This window comes from Anomalospiza imberbis, chromosome 5 (assembly GCF_031753505.1).
Source record: "Anomalospiza imberbis isolate Cuckoo-Finch-1a 21T00152 chromosome 5, ASM3175350v1, whole genome shotgun sequence".
NCBI lineage: Eukaryota > Metazoa > Chordata > Aves > Passeriformes > Viduidae > Anomalospiza > Anomalospiza imberbis.
In genome coordinates this window covers 33,961,471-33,977,336 of record NC_089685.1, presented here as the reverse complement: position 1 = coordinate 33,977,336, position 15,866 = coordinate 33,961,471, and the positions used below count along the sequence as shown (strand labels likewise).

Below are 15,866 nucleotides of genomic sequence, written 5' to 3'. Positions count from 1 at the left end.
AGTGCTTAACCATTTCAGGTAAGATCAGAAATTGTTGCAAGATACCTTATGTCTTCAGTAGCAAAAGGAGCAATATTATAGGAGCAGATTAGTAGGTTACAAACTACAGGACCCAAATTCCACACTGTGCTTGTTACGAGCCTATTTTGAACTAACTCTAGCGCGGTCCTGTGTCCTGAGCTCCTGTTAACAACTGGATAACATCAAGAGAGTTTCTGAAAACACTTTCCAGTTTTATTTTATCTGAAAGGAACTAAATTTTACTGGCTCCCAAAGTGCTCCCAAATGCAAGCCAAAGTGAAGTGAGTGGTGATCCAGGATTGGTTTTAAGTTCCCATACGTAGAACAACTGGCACACAAACACAGAGGATCTCACAGGTATGCCATTTTGCCTTATATGAGCAGAAAAAAAAATCCGTCTAAAACATCTTTGGTCTTTTTTTTTTGGCAACTATTGAACCAGAATTGATGGTTTTCCAGAAGAAAATTCTCTTATGGAAAGGGCAGAGCAGTTCAAGTATGCTGATGGAAACCAGAGTTGGTGTGCTTGAATTCTGAGCTCTCTGCAATTAATATTCAACTTGTCTGTGTACTTTTGCAAAGCTGTGAAAGGACTGTTGTACTTTGCTTGTGCGCACGGAGGCAGAGGTAGAACACCACAGTTAAAGTCTAGAGTATCAACAGCTCCTCTGCTACTGATATTTACACTAGCTAGATTAAAATAAACCCACCCTTGCTCTTGTGGCAATATGATACAGTTTCCCCTTCAATTTTGCTGCATAGATATGCACAGAATAGGCTGGTGTGGCAAAAACAGAGGTACTGAAAAAGGATAAAGTGAGAGCCCAGAGCCCTGGACATATTATAATATAGAACGATCAATTTAAGTGTCAGGAGAAAGTTCCTTTCACTACTCTTTTTCATAGGTTTTGGAAGTTTTTCATAATTTCCATATAGACGTTCTTAGATATTAATAGGGATATTAAAAAAAATGAATACTTTCCTAAATAATTAATAACTCTTGCATAATTGGTGAAAATAATATTCTTTCACAACTAAACAGCAGTGCTAGGAAAGGTATTTCCCTCCTTATGGTAACTAACTCATATAGACAGTTTAAAATACCAACACATGGTCCATCATTAGTAGACCAATCTTGATGTTCCTTAGCTGTCAAATTTAGTGAAGGAGTTGGTTGCAGGAGTTGAATTAGCTGCAAGGCTTTTGAATCTCTCAAAATCAGAAGAAACTGCTTACTGCTCAAAAGCTACTGACAAGGAAGGAACCGACAGCAGCTAAAAAACTGCAAAAGTTTCATTTCCTTAGGAAAAGATTAACAAGTCAACCTGCCACATTTTGATTACTTAAAAGTATACTACTTGAAACTGTATTTTGTTCTTCTTGAAAAGAGCATTTTTGTTGCAGTTTGCAGGAAAAGAAAGAGCAATATTTGTTTATTTTATTGTATTTTTAAAACCTTGTTTTATTTCAGCTTGGGGTCTTAAAATTAATGGTCTCTTTAAAAAAGCAACAGATTTCAGTTTCTTGTGTTTCATTTTTTTCAAAAAGTATTTATTAATAACTAATTCAATCTTTTCATTTACTAAAGAGGACTAGAATATGTTCATTCAGAGCAGTTCATAGTTGTTAGTTCAGGCCTTTGAAAAAGGAAGATGAGCAGCTTTAAAGTGAAGTGCATCTACTCTCGACCCACAGTAGCTCTTCTATAGGCAGCCTTACTTCCTGTGGAGATGAAGAGGAAATGTACTTAGGGTGTGAAGCACCTTCATTTTTTAACTACTAAAAAGCAAAGGTCTTGAATATTTCTCCTTTCACTTTAAATTCTGAATCTAACTGAAAAATGATTGCAAGTAAACTCCTCTCAAGAAGTCCAATTCTAAGTAAAATGTTATCTGTGGATGAATTTCTTGTAAGCTTGACTTTGGCATTCTCATATGTGTCCTGGAGGCTGGACAGAAACAGGTAGGACCAAATCTGTGTACTGATTTGCTTTTTCTCTGTAAGTAAAGATGACTAGCTTGCTTAGTCACACAATTATGAATGGCACTAAAGAGATTGTCAGGTGAGGGGAATCCCCACCAAACTGTCTCCTGGATTGTTTTAGAGGAAAATGCACCACGTAGTAGATTTCTTCTAAGAAACGTCCTGTGGAGGTTTCCAAATGATTATGACAGAAAATGTCCACTCTCGAGGCTGGTTTGAAACATTTAATGGATATTTTCTTACTGATGTTTGAAACAGATCATTGACTTAACCTCCAACATGTGCCCACACCTACACACTTGTGTTTCCATGCACATAGGTGATAATTAGCGATTATTGTGTAAGCGATAATGAGAAAATGATCAGATTTTTCCCCCAAATGCTGACATTTCAGCTGAGAATATTCAATAAAAATCAAAGCAAGGTGTCTTTCACTACTGTATACTTCTGAATTTATATGCATTAATTACTAACAGTAAATATGTCTGTAAGATAAAGTACTTACACTATGGAAAAAAATGCAACTGTAAAATGAAAACTCAAATGGACTTGAATTCCTAATTAAAAATTAGATTAAAAAAATAGATTAAAAAGCTCCAATGCAAATAAAAGTGAGCAGCAGAGAAAATCACTGTAAGGAGAAGGAAAAAAATCCCAATATGTGGAGAAAATTCTATAAGTATAATGGGAGGTAGACGAGCAGGACTGGCTCACTGACAGGTTGATAGTCTAAAAAGTCCTATTTTGATATAGTATTAAGAATGTATGAAAAATATTAGGTTGTTATCAATCTGCAATGAATTTTCAGTCCACTCCATGCTATTTTGTGAGGTTTCACCAAATGGTTTTTAATGGAAATCCCTGAATGGATTGACCTAGCACATATAGAAACCAACAATTGGTTCCAGACTAGCATCCTTTGGTCTTCTCTCTTTAAAAATGACATAGTCCTTCTGAAAAAGAGCCTTAGGCCATTATCACAGATACTTTGATGTAGAAGTTCTGGTAGATTTTTTGCTTCTTTTGAAGGTGGATCTGATCCTATGAAAATGAAACTGAATAACGGACAGAAAATAGCAGATGTCTCTGTATGGAGAGTTGAAGTATAGAGCAAAACATGAATCCATTTACTGGGAATTGGGGAAAGACACTGTGAGCAAAACATGACATTTTTTCTGTCAGTACCGTACAGCAACAGTAGATGTATACATATATATTTACAGGAAATATCAGAAAGTCAAAACCACAGAACACAGGCCAAATTACGGTGGAATTGCTTTCTCCATGAATTAGCTCTCTCAAAGTGAATTAAAATATTACCTTGAAACTAATGGAAGTATTTGTGGAGAATGTTATCATAATATTAGCATGCTGGTCTTATGAAGAGCAGGGATATTAGAGCATCACAGAATCATAGAATATCCCAAACTGGAAGGAGCAGAAGAATTAAAAAACCTTGGAAAATCACTTTGGGGAGAACTAATTTAATAAAATATATCTTTATTTTCTAGAATGCTTCACATCCACCAAGGCGCAAAATGCCTTATCTGAAATCAGTATTTTGCACTGTTAGCATGGGATAGACACCATTGCCTGCCTAACATTAAAAATCAACAACATGAATGTTGTCGGTGCTAATGTCTAAAAAGCCTAGGCAAAAGTATTTAAAAAATATTAGGAAAAAACTTTGAAACAATTGTCTGTAAATAATATGTTTTCCTATTTGCTTTATTCTGCTTTTAGAAGTCCATGTTTTCTGTCCTTTCCCTGCAACCATACTGATTAAAAAGTGATTGGAAAAAAAATCCCAACCCCAAAACACTAAAACATATCCCAAGATTCATGAAATCATGTAAAACAGGAAGCTGGTGCTTTTAAGTGGAAATAAATACTGTCATACACAGGATATAATGCTCATAATGGGAAGTACCTCCAAAGGAAAACAGAAAGCTTTCAAATGTTTTATTCCTCTTGGAAGAATGAAGAAGAGAGGGTGAAAATGGAAGATTATATGTAGAAAAACCTGTAGACACTCCATGGTTGTAGCACAGGAGGTTTTACACAAGCCATCATTTAGACTGCTGCTGTGCCACCAGTTTTGGTGCTTTTCCATTGATATGGACTGAAATGAAAATTGAATAAGATTTAGAATTTTCTTCTATTTTATAGGCAATAGATTTCCATCAGAATTTGGATATGTGGAAAAATTCCACACAGTAGGAATACAGAGTAAAAATGTACACCACGTTTGTCCATCACGGTCTGCTACATTGCCACAATTCTTTCTATATTTTAATACAAGAAAAAGAATACTTTGGAATTTCACCTGACTTTCTCATGGTTAGCTCTCATGAGTACCTTATAGTTTCCAAACCATTCGTACATGCAGACTGTGTTTTTTTGGAAAGCTGGAATACCAGTTTATACCAACTTGAAATATGGCATAAGAAACAAGAAGAAAACTTTGATCTCCACTGCATATTGCAGTCCATGCAGAATTAACAATGAGAAAACGTGTGTTTTAGGTCTCTCCTTCCAGGCTCAGAATTCCTAATATTCTTCAGTTCAACAGTCTTTCAAGGAAAAGAAAACGAAGAGAGAATTATGTTGATTTTAGAAACAGGGATATGAACAGCTGTCAATGAGGACAGATGTTCTCAGGAAAATATTTGTTATCATCTCCAGAAAATTATTTTAACACGAGTCCTGAATATTTATATTGTGTTATTACTGGAGTGCTCAGACAATACAGAGCTGATAGTGATACAGTTAAGAATTTCCATAAAGTCCACCATATTGTGTGAGAAAGGCCAGCCCAGCACAGCTATTCCTGGCTATCCTCTTCTTCTTGGGCAAAGCAAAAGCTTAGACTCTTACTTACAGGATAGATGAGTACTCACACCATGAGGGGTAATTATTTCCTGTTGCTAATTCAGAAAGGAATCATTAGTGTTTGGTGGGGAATTCCTGCATGGGGTTACCAAATTAAAAACTGAAGGAAAGTATGAAACACGAGTCTTGTGTGAGTCAACATATCAAGATTTTAATGGTTTTGAACTTATGCTCTAATCTAAATTGTACCCATCAGCTCATTATCTATTTAGATGTCTGTCCCTCTAGATGTCTATCACCCTTGAGTGTTAGTTTCTTCTTCCTTCCCTTTCTTCAGAAGATTCAACAGTTAATGTGTATGAGAAATTTTTGAGAGGAAAGAGGAATCAATAATATGATTTTTCCTGTCTGCATTTACATGCATACAGGAGTACGTAATGGAGGCCAAAGGCCTTCCTTCTGTCATATTTCAGATTGTACAAACTTGTTTTCCAACTCTCTATTCCAGCACTGCAAAGTGTCCCTGTATTGTAATGCACGTGAACGCGATGGGAAGAAATGATGATGTTTGATTCTAGTTTAGAAGACTGAATGATTTCTTTATTATAACTATATCATAATACATTAATATAGTATTTAAAGGAGATACTAAAACTACAAACTTGTTCTAACTACTGTATCTAACTAAAGTCCAACTCGTGATCCTCTCTCGACAGTCCAGACACAGGTGGATCTGACTGGCCACCAGTCTCAAACAATCCTCACCAGAATCTAATCAAGCAATCACCCCAGGTAAACAATTCTCTGAACACACTCCACATGGGAAAAACAAGGAACAGAAATAGAAATTGTTTTCTCTTTCTTTCCTCTGTGCTGCTCTATAAAAAAAAATCCTAAGAGAGAAAGAAATGTGCTTACCCCATCCCTGGAATGGGCTGAAATTTTGTTTAGAAAATTTAAAAACAGTTAATTTTGAGCATTTTAGAACTTCCCTCTACCCTGAAATTTTGTCTTATTGATGCCTTAAGTTTTAGCTTTCATATTTTCCAGATTCTGTACTGCATTAATATATAACTCTGAACTTCATATAAAGTGTTAGCAAGATCTCTTCACAGTTTAGTTAGACAAAACAATCCTTTTCGAGTGTGAGAACAAAGGACACCATCGCAGCTTCAGGCCCAAAAAGTGTAAACAACAGTGAATTGAGGAGAGCAATCTGGGAGGATGGGACTTCAAAACCTGAAGCTGTAATTGGACAATTAACCCCAGTATGTAAATGGACCAAAACTTATAAAAGTGTAAAAACTCATGACCCATTGTCCATCTTGGGTGTAGCCATGGCCAGGCTCTTGTACTGCCCAAGGAGTATCCTTTGAAGGCCTTTTAATAAATACCCACATTATTCCTTTAACTTGTCTAGCCTCTGTTATAGGTAGCCTCTCAAGGCATCATATAAAACAAAGTATCAACAACATTATCCTTACTGATCACTGGAAACATCCTCTAAATCACAGAGATCCAGTGGTCAGAAGGAGTAGCCAATTATATCCTCTATGATGTATAGGCATATCCTTATCTGTAGGAGAGTGGTAGGTTGGTTCTTTTTATTTTATTTGATGTTTGGTTTTGATTTTTATTTGTTTATTGGTTTGGGAGTTTTTGGGGTTTTGTTCTTACTTATTTTTTTGTTTGGTTGGTTTTGGTTTTTTTAGCAAGGAAAATGACAGTGTTACAATATGTTTTTAAGGGTCAGTTGCAAATTTGTAGGATCATAGAAAGGTCTGGGTTGGAAGAGACTTTAAGGATCATGTAGTTCCAACTACATGGGCAGGGAACCTTCCACTAGACCAGGTTGCTCAGAGACCCATCCAACCTGGCCTTGAACACTTCCAGGAACAGGGAACCCACAACATCTCTCTGTGATGTTCCATTGTCTCACCACCTTCACAGTAAAGAATTTATTCCTAATGCTGAATAATCCCTCTGACAGTCCCTTCCCTCTGACAGTCTGAAGCCATCCCCCCTGTCCTATCACTACATGTCCTTGTAAAAAGTCCCTCTCACAGCTTCTTTTAAGTTCCCTTAAGTCCTCCTTAGTCATGAAGCCTGATTATCAAGACATCTACGTTGCAGATCATAGCAACATGAATAACAATGTTTAGTAATTACATAGCACTGGTACAATGTGTAGGCAAAGTTTAATCACTTAACACCCTCAAGTGTGACAGCCCCCACTTCACCGCCCCAGCACTGTGAAGGAGGAAATAAAGGAATTATTTCTGCTGCTTTGTTAAGAAAAGGAGGCTGAGAGGTGAAGTGTGATAGAAGGTCAGAACGACAGCTCAGAGAGGGTTTTCCAACCATGGTCTGCTTTCCTGGGGCAGTGACAATAGAGAAAGCCACTGTGTTTTAGTGAAATGAAAGGCAGAGATCTGCTGAACTGGCATGGGCAGTTGCTCACTAAACCACTCAGCACTCTGAGGAGTATGCATAAAACAAAAAATGAAAGGGAAAAAGCTGTAATCAGGGGTCATAGTGAAATCTGACATGACTTTGCAAGGGCAAATTCAGGTATTTGGTGTAAGGTGTTGTATGAAGAGAAGGGTGTGAAACCTCTGCTTTGCATGAAGAATCAGATGACTTCCAGGCAACAAAATGAAAAAATGCCTTGGTTTCATTTCCTTCTGCGTTTGGACCAGATGAAAATCCAGCTGTGACAATGGAGTCTCACAGAAGACCACTTCAATTCTATGCAGCACAAGATTTTTCAATCCTATTCTGACATCTCTTTCAACTAGATTAGGACAAGTGTTCAGACAAAGAGCTTGTGTTAGTGTTGAGTGTTCAGTCCACCCCAGCAGGCACTCCCCAGATATCTGCTAAAGAACACAAATAAAAAAAGGCATGCTTTTAGGTGTCTCGGAAAGGGCAGTGATTTTCAGGGTACCTCCTGCGTTGTTTGTAATGATGTTGGTTCTCAGGGCAGGCAGTGCAGGGGAACCATCTGAATCTAGGTCTTCCTCACAAACCTGACTATTCACAGCTCTTGAGCAACAAGACACACACTGGACAATGGTGATCTGGTTCATAAATTGTGGGCAGAATGGGAAGCAAAATGGCTGGAAGAGACACAGGACCCTCATGTTCTAACCACCTGCTGTGGGCTGTTGCCTAATTTCAGAATGATTTGGAGACATGATACTGTGTGTCAACAGAAGAGAATATTATGAGACTAGTATGTCAACCTTAATGTGGCATCATTTATTAAAATGTAAGGAATTTGGAAAAGGGGTACTATATTTCTGTATTAAAATACATTTCAGTGCAGCTGATGATTTACCACAGAACATTCAACACTTCATGGGATAATTTGAATGTGGAGGTTAGTAAAATATTTGATTCTAGCCTCCACAGGCAGAAGAGTGTACCTAAAATTCAGACCTGCACTCAGAAGATACCATAACAGAGACAGATGTCATGGCTTTTTTCTTTGCTTTTTGCTTAATTTCTTGTCTCAGTCTATGATAAAATACTTGTAGTACTGCACTGTGGGCAAAGCACTACAATGGGACTAGAAGACCCTATTTGTGTTCCTAGATTTGCCTTTCTCAGAGACTGAATGGTCATGAATCATCCCATTGCTCTGTGCTTCTTTTTTCTTACCTGCAAAATTGGATGCTTGGCAAGCGGCCTTCTCTGAAGTGTGAGGAGATTTTGTGATCAAATTAGCCAAGTAACCCACCAAAACTATAACAATTATAAGTACTGACAAAACGTGAGTTGGCAAAATCCTTTTTTTCCGATACTTTATCCTCCTGCTATTCTTAGAAGAGTAATTGTAATGTGAGACCAAAGGGAGATCATCTGAGTGGCACAGCTTGCTATGGATGAGATGTGTGTCTGACAAGTTTAACAGGGCAGCCTAACCCAGCAGTCATTCTGGGCAAATAGTTCTCTGTAGAAGGCAGTATTCCTGACTTAATAGTTCACTTCTTGGAATTACATCTGCTTGGCTGGAAAATTACAGATGTTAGTTGTGTTCAACTGTGTTGTGATTTGTTCTTAATGCATTAGGAAGACTGAGCTGGTTGAATAAAGAATCTTTCCCAAACTTCCTTCTTTCAGGTCTTCTTTTCTCTCTAGGTAATTCAGCCCAAAAGCACTGTTCAAATTAGAATGTGTAATGGCAAAATCTGGGCTTCATGATTCAGTCCCTCTTCCAGTTGTATGTCTCTGACTGCATAAAGAGTGCCATAGGTAACAGGAATCATTTTCACTCTCCCACTTCACATGTGCTTTCTAAAATTTTGCCAAAAAATCGCTCTGTTGACTCATGGCCAGTCAATGAACCTCAGTAGGTGTCCCCATCTTGTAAAATATGCTTGATCTTCCTGTGTGTATGAGACTACATTTATCTGAGCCATACCATATCCTTGTGCTTTCTTGACATAGCAAACCAGATGTTTCAATCAATGGGTTTGTTCAGTGTGCTGGCATTTGTGAATTCACTTTGAATTCTGAGTCCACTTTGAATTTTGGTGGAACCTCCATTAAAAGGCATGTGAATGTGGTGTTTGTGAACATGGTTTAATGGTGGACTCAGTAATGGTAGTGCTAGGTTAGAGGTTGCACTCAATGACCTTCGTTTTCCAAACAAAATGATTTTATGATTGTAATTTTTGGCACAGAAACACCAAATAAAAATGGTTTGAGTTGGAAGGGACTTTTGAAGATCATCTAGTCTAACCTCTCCACCATGGGTGGGCATGTTAACTTTGCATTTGTTTACAGTGCTTTGAAGCATCCTTGAATAGCACTATTACCTTGCCTTCATGTCAACACTTCCAGCAATTAAGTTATTACTTAATCAGTTTTAACTTCTTAAACTAAATCAAAGATGTGCATTGAATCATGTTACCACCTCAAGCAGATTACAGCACAAATTTTTGTGCAGTACCATGTTTGTTGTGAGATGTGTCCCATCTGTCTATGCTGCTGTTCCCAGGGAATTCTTGCATGCAGCTTTTGGGCCTACCATTGTTGGTGAAATTTGGTTCTTCCTGAAAAATGACAATTTCCCTGGTAGTAGTAGTCTAGGTCTATTCCACAGATGGACGTCCTCTTTCAAGCGGCAAATGAAAAAGATTTGATGGCATTCGTGGTCATTAGCTGAGATGGAAGGAGCTTCTGGGAAAAGGGAGAGTTTCTTCCAAGGAATATCCAAATAGTCATATGGGGTTGAGATGGAGAGTTCTAATCTTACCTGTTTGGAACCACTTTAATTTTCATCTGTTTCTGATGAACTACAGACTTCTTCCATTGCAGCCTGTGTGAACTGAGCCCACAAGTGCCCTCTTCCTGATTCTTTCTCTTTTCTTTTCCCTATGGGCCCCTTCCTTATTTCTTTCCTTTGTAGGCTCCTACCTACCCTCCATTAATGTACTGCAGTCTAAAATTATCTGATTTCTTCATAAGATTTCTCAGAACAAGCTCTTTTCCCACTATATCCATCAAGCAGAGTTCAGTTCCTATACAAAAATGTTTTTCCCAGCTATCTTCAATGGAGTTGTTTCAGGGTCTGTATGCACTTGGAGATCACCCTGTCTTCTTCAATAGGGCTTGTTTTCATCTGTGTCCTTCTCTTTCCATATTCTACACACATTAGTGCAAGTGTAATGGCAGGTGGGGAATTTTAATAATTGCCAAGCAGAAATGAGTGTCCTAAGTACTAAATACTCTGCTCCCACAGACAGTAGACAAGCATAGAGGAATTTAATATGATATATCATTGCATTCACGCTGGCAACTTGTTCATCTTATTCTGAATCTGGAGGTAAAGAATGCAAAAGAAGCAAAAGTTCACTTTAGAACATGGAAAGGAGTGTGTTTCACAAAGCAGCAGAAGGAATGTTTAAATCTCTAAGTGTCTGCATAGAACGCCATGGCAAACTCAGTGGTTACTTTAAAAGAATACCAGAAATGAGTTGACTGTTGCACTGACCCTTTAACCACAAGATAAGATTTTTTTTCAGATGGTGTGTAAGAATAGGTTTGAGCCACAATGCATATTCCTCGACCAGTACCGTAATTTCCCCCTTTTCCCCAACCACGTGTAAATGAAACTTCATAGTCTGCCACGTAAACGTTACCCATTGATGAACCACTGAAAATTTTTCCAGGACCATGCTTTAACAAAGACGCTTTCGAGGGATTCCCTTGATTAGCCAAAAAACGATGGGTTGTTATCTAACACTATCTTGTCTAAATATACACAGCCTATGATGATGAAATAAAAAAAAATCAAGACCAGGTATAAATACCACTGACAGGATGATGAAGTTCAGTCGTCTACTTGCTTCTAATAGATTTAACTATTAGAAGCTGAAGCTCTCTGCTCTTAGTCCTGCTCTGAATCTGAGCAGGACTAAACTTAATCTGACTGATCTGAGCAGTTTAACTGAACCATCATAAAGAAAATGGCTTTCCAAACCTACAGCTTGTTTGTTCTGTCTGTCATCATGATTTCTTTTGGACATGCTGAAAATAGATTGAATCTTCTTCAACTTCAAAATGATATAGACAAACTGAAAGCTGATTTTGTAAGTACAGTCTTCTACTGCATTTCTCTTCTCTTGCTGCTTGTGCTTTAAATATAGTCCAAACTCGAGCACTGCTTGACATACTCAATATGTACCAACAGAGGGTAATCATGGAAATAATTTTTTGATCATACTTTTTTTAAACAAGAATATGGATTTTTTTTTTGTTTTACTAAGTTCTTTCATTTACTTGATTCAGTTTTTCAATAGTTATAGTTACTGTAGTAATTTGCATTTGTTTTAAGGATGTTTCTTTCACAATAGCTTCTTCTAGCTCAACTCAGCCTTGATTACATGGAACACTTTGTAACAAGAAATCTTAATGCAATTTATGGTGAATATATTAATCTTTATTCAGTTCTAACTAGATGTAATTTACTGACTTTTTAAATTTTATGTTAGCAATGTCAATGGGAGATTTAGTACTAGTTAGCAATATAAAAAAATTAGAGATGAACTTTTGCTTTAACAAATGCTTTTGCCACTTATTTTAAGTTGTAGTAGTGTGTTACTCAAAGGTGATTTCTACTTCTTATTCTTTTGCATCCTCTAGTCATTTTACTTCACATGTGTGACTGTGATCTGGCATGGGAATGTAATCTGGCAGGATATTCTTTCTTGTCAAATAGAATTTTGGTAACTTGATAACTGTAATGTTAATTCACCAATCTTCATCTGGGAGGCATTAAAGCAGTACACAGCTGAATTCAGCAGGGATTAGTCACAGAGACAGCAGATCTACAATAGAGTCACTTTTAATTGACATATTTTATTTTCAAAATATTTTTGTTGGTGTTTTCCCCCTCTAAATGCAATGCAACAACTGCGACAGTCTTTTCAGCTCTGACTTTTCCATGGCTTTGTCATAACTTTGTGCAAATGACAGTTGAAATTCAGTAGTCAGAGAACCTGAAGTGGTAGACTAGTGTGATACTTCAGTGTTTGCAGGAAACTGGCTGTAAAAGTGGCATTATGTCTTAAATTTGTGATTAGCATAGACCAGGGAGAGTCTTACTAGAATATATAAACTCTGTGGAAGAGATCCTGAGCCATAGTGATCTTTTTGCACTGACATTAAAACTTTGGTCCATAACAAGTACTCCCCACCTTTCAGAAGTAGAAAAAAAATCAGTTTGGTAGTGTGCTCATCATGGGGAGCCAATCAGCCTAGGAGGCTCCTGTCAGACTGCAAGTTTTCTTTTTGCACTCACTGTGTTTAAATTACTGAGCAGACCAAAAAAAAAAAAAAAAAAAAAAAAAAAAAGGAAATAGACACTGTTGTATACAAAAAGGAAAAAAAAAAGACACACAGAAGAGGAAATGATGCAGTTTGTCTTTCCTTAGTAGGAGAGTTTCATTGCTCTTTTTTTCCTAGAACCTGTTGCCAACATCTGATGGTTAAACTCCATCCCTGTGAGCCTCTCAGTAGCCCACTAATCTTGCATATCCCCATACCTGAGTGTGGGCTACTGGGATATTCTCCAGTTCTGCAAATTATAGTTTCATTCTAAAAACAACTCATTCTTGTTCCATATGACATTTTACTGAGACTGTATGAATTTAGGGTCACAGATTACAAACTGCTGGACTTTGACTTACCAGAAAACATACCAAGATCAGACCTAATGATTTTCTAGCCAGTTGCTGTGCTTATGAGCTTTTATTTTCATCTGTCAATAGCAAAACTTACAGGGAGCATTTGGGAAAATAGATGTGTTAAACATCTCTATTCAGATGAGTTGTAGCAGGAGAAGACATTGAAAAAAGGACTAATACCATTTCTGATACCAGACAGCCAAGCAATGGGACTTGGTGGTTAGAGAAGTGAAAGCATTGGGATAGCTATAGCCCAGATGAGCAAAAATCTGAATATTGATGCTCATTTGAATAAAGAACACAAATTTGCCTTGTGATAAATATTGTTTATGTTGCTCTTTTTTGCAGAACTCAAGTCATTCCGATGTAGCTGATGGTGGACCTATTTTTACGGAAAGGCTGTCAAGCTGGACAGAGGTGAGTCAAAACCAGATATTATGAAGCATCTCAGGCACTTTTTTGGTACAAAGCAGCTCCCAGAACTAGCATAATCAGCTGCAGTAGAATGAACAGAGCAGAGTTCTTTTGATAGCTTGGAAATTAGTCAAAAATCCCCATAAAAAACTTTATGCCACACCATGAACTGACCTAGAGCTATGGTCAAGCCCAGGAGATGAGTTGCAACATCTTTGTTATCATTTTGTTTCAAGCATCAGAGAACCTCTGTATGCTGTGTTTTATCTTCCTTCCTTCCTTTCCCTGCTGATGGGCACTCACAGACCCTTCTTTTTTATTATACTTTTCAACAGAGAAATGAAAAAAGGATCATCCTGAGTCAGATTATTTCCATGTACTTGAAAATGCTTGAAAACACTGACAAGTCAAAGGCTCATGTCAGGAACATAGCTGAGGAGCTCCATACTCTGAAAGAAAGCCTTTCTGATGGCTCAAAGAAGATAGAAGATCTCAAGGACCTGACAAAACTTCAGGTAAGGCTCTTCCTTTTCCTCCAAAGCTTGTGGCATTATATTTTCCAGTTGTGATTTGAATGTGATTTAAGCTAATAACGCTTCAGTAACCTATATGTTAATCCCTGTGGAGCTCAGTTCATGCTGAAAAACCAAATATTTCCAGCTGCAGGGTCTACAGTGAGGGGTAGTGCTGAGTTTTGCTGCAATCTGACACGGAGGTGCTGGCAGCGCTGTCACACAGTCTGTACACCAGAGCTGCCACTGACACAGCCCTTTGTGGTATAGAAATTGGTTGGGAAAGTTGTGCCTGGCTATGGAATGCTCTGTGGCTGTGGGAGCACTTGGCTTATGGTGCTTGTGCCAGTGGCACACACCATCGACCTCCTCAGAGGTCTGCAGACAATGCCCCAGCACAGTCACTGCTTTTAACTGCAGGGTAGCTCTGTTTCACAGAGTGTGGCTGCTCTGTGGCAGGTTGCAAAGTAGCACAGAAAGTGGAAAACAAAAATCTGTGACACAGTGGCTCTTTGCTATGGGAATTAGGTAGTAGGGAATTGAAAACAGCAGATGTCCATCTGTTTTACCCTGGTAGCAGGGTAGCCCATGTGTTGTGGTCAGTAAACAATTATAGCTCTTGGCATGACTTTTGTTCCATTTGTTTTTTGCTTATTACAGATGAGTGACTTGAAAGTTCAGCGCAAGGCTGTAAATGAGCTGTTTAGCGTCTTACAAAAACTGGGGGATACCTCAAGTTCTCACAAAAGAAAAAGAAGCCAGTTTCAGAGGCTGTGCAAATGCTAATGCCATCTTATGATCTTCTGCACTGAGCTACTGAGCAAATCTTGTTGGGACAAGATTTTTTTAAATTTCAATCTTTCTATTGATTTTTATACATTTATTTATTAATATTTAAGTGTCTTAAGTAATTATTTATAAAGAAATACTAATAAAAGTATTTATACTCCCTAATATTATATAAGAAATAACTTTGTCTTAAAATCCTGTCTATTTGTTATATGTTGTTGACCTGAAAACAGAGAATGAGACAATGTTTACCCAGGTTCCTTATGGAAATCTTGAAATGACATTATAATGGTACCCAGCTTTCCATCTGGTGCTGTCTTGAGAGAGGGATGTTATGAGATTAGGCTCATCTATTTGGCATGGAGATACAAGCACCAGTATGAGGAAGTTACTCCTTTCAGGAAAAACGTATTTATGTCTGCTTAATACTAAACATATCTAAATCCAAATCAAGCAAGTTGACATGCTTAAAGATAAGCAAATGTTGAAGAAAATTTCTGAACTAGAGGACTAATGGTTAATTGCTGGTTCCTATTATTATTATTATTATTATTGTTATTATGCACTGACGTTACCAGGAGGGCAGTCCACTTAATATCTCAGGAGAATGTGACTAACTGTATTGCACTGACTTAACTTAAACTCTCAGATTTTAAAAATTTCTCTTGTTTTTTTTTTTTTGTACTGAACCACTCAAATGTGTCTGTTGTAATTTAATTTATTTGGAGGTAATAGTATGGAAGATTTTATCTCAAGGACTATATTTTTGCACTGGAATATTATTAAAAAGTTTGGATTTTTCAATAGAGATTTTTTGAAATTTGAATTTTAAATAAATAAATAAATAGATAAATTTTAAAAGTGTGTTTTCATGTTTATTCACCATCATCTATGTGAAAAGTAAAACTCTAATTTTGTTCTACATTTTCACAAAGGTCAGTCCTGCCCAGACATATAAAACGTATTTTGTTTCCTCCATATTTTTAAAGAAATATGGTAGAAGAGTCTAAAATTCTCAAGGTTTTCTTGTATCTGTTTGAGAAAACATAATTTTGCTTGTGGGAAGGCACTGATAATTTGAAATTTGTTGTTATTCTGATCTAAGATAAAAAACACTCTC

The 15,866-nt window shown here is 37.3% G+C and overlaps 1 protein-coding gene across 1 annotated transcript; it reads left to right on the top strand.

The window, feature by feature from the left end:
- The first annotated feature begins 11,274 nt into the window (after positions 1–11,274).
- On the top strand, positions 11,275–15,627 carry IFNG (interferon gamma). The gene is made up of 4 exons (XM_068192001.1): positions 11,275–11,435; positions 13,380–13,448; positions 13,781–13,960; positions 14,618–15,627. Exons 1-4 carry the CDS (start codon positions 11,313–11,315, stop codon positions 14,741–14,743), a joined length of 498 nt encoding a protein of 165 aa, XP_068048102.1. The 5' UTR covers positions 11,275–11,312; the 3' UTR covers positions 14,744–15,627.
- Positions 15,628–15,866: the final 239 nt, after the last annotated feature.

Bases quoted from the DNA above. Each gene is read 5' to 3' on its own strand.
- IFNG (XM_068192001.1), top strand. From the start codon at position 11,313: ATGGCTTTCCAAACCTACAGCTTGTTTGTTCTGTCTGTCATCATGATT. The intron at 11,436-13,379 runs GTAAGTACAGTC...TCTTTTTTGCAG, and splicing joins ACAAACTGAAAGCTGATTTT to AACTCAAGTCATTCCGATGT. The intron at 13,449-13,780 runs GTGAGTCAAAAC...ACTTTTCAACAG, and splicing joins GGCTGTCAAGCTGGACAGAG to AGAAATGAAAAAAGGATCAT.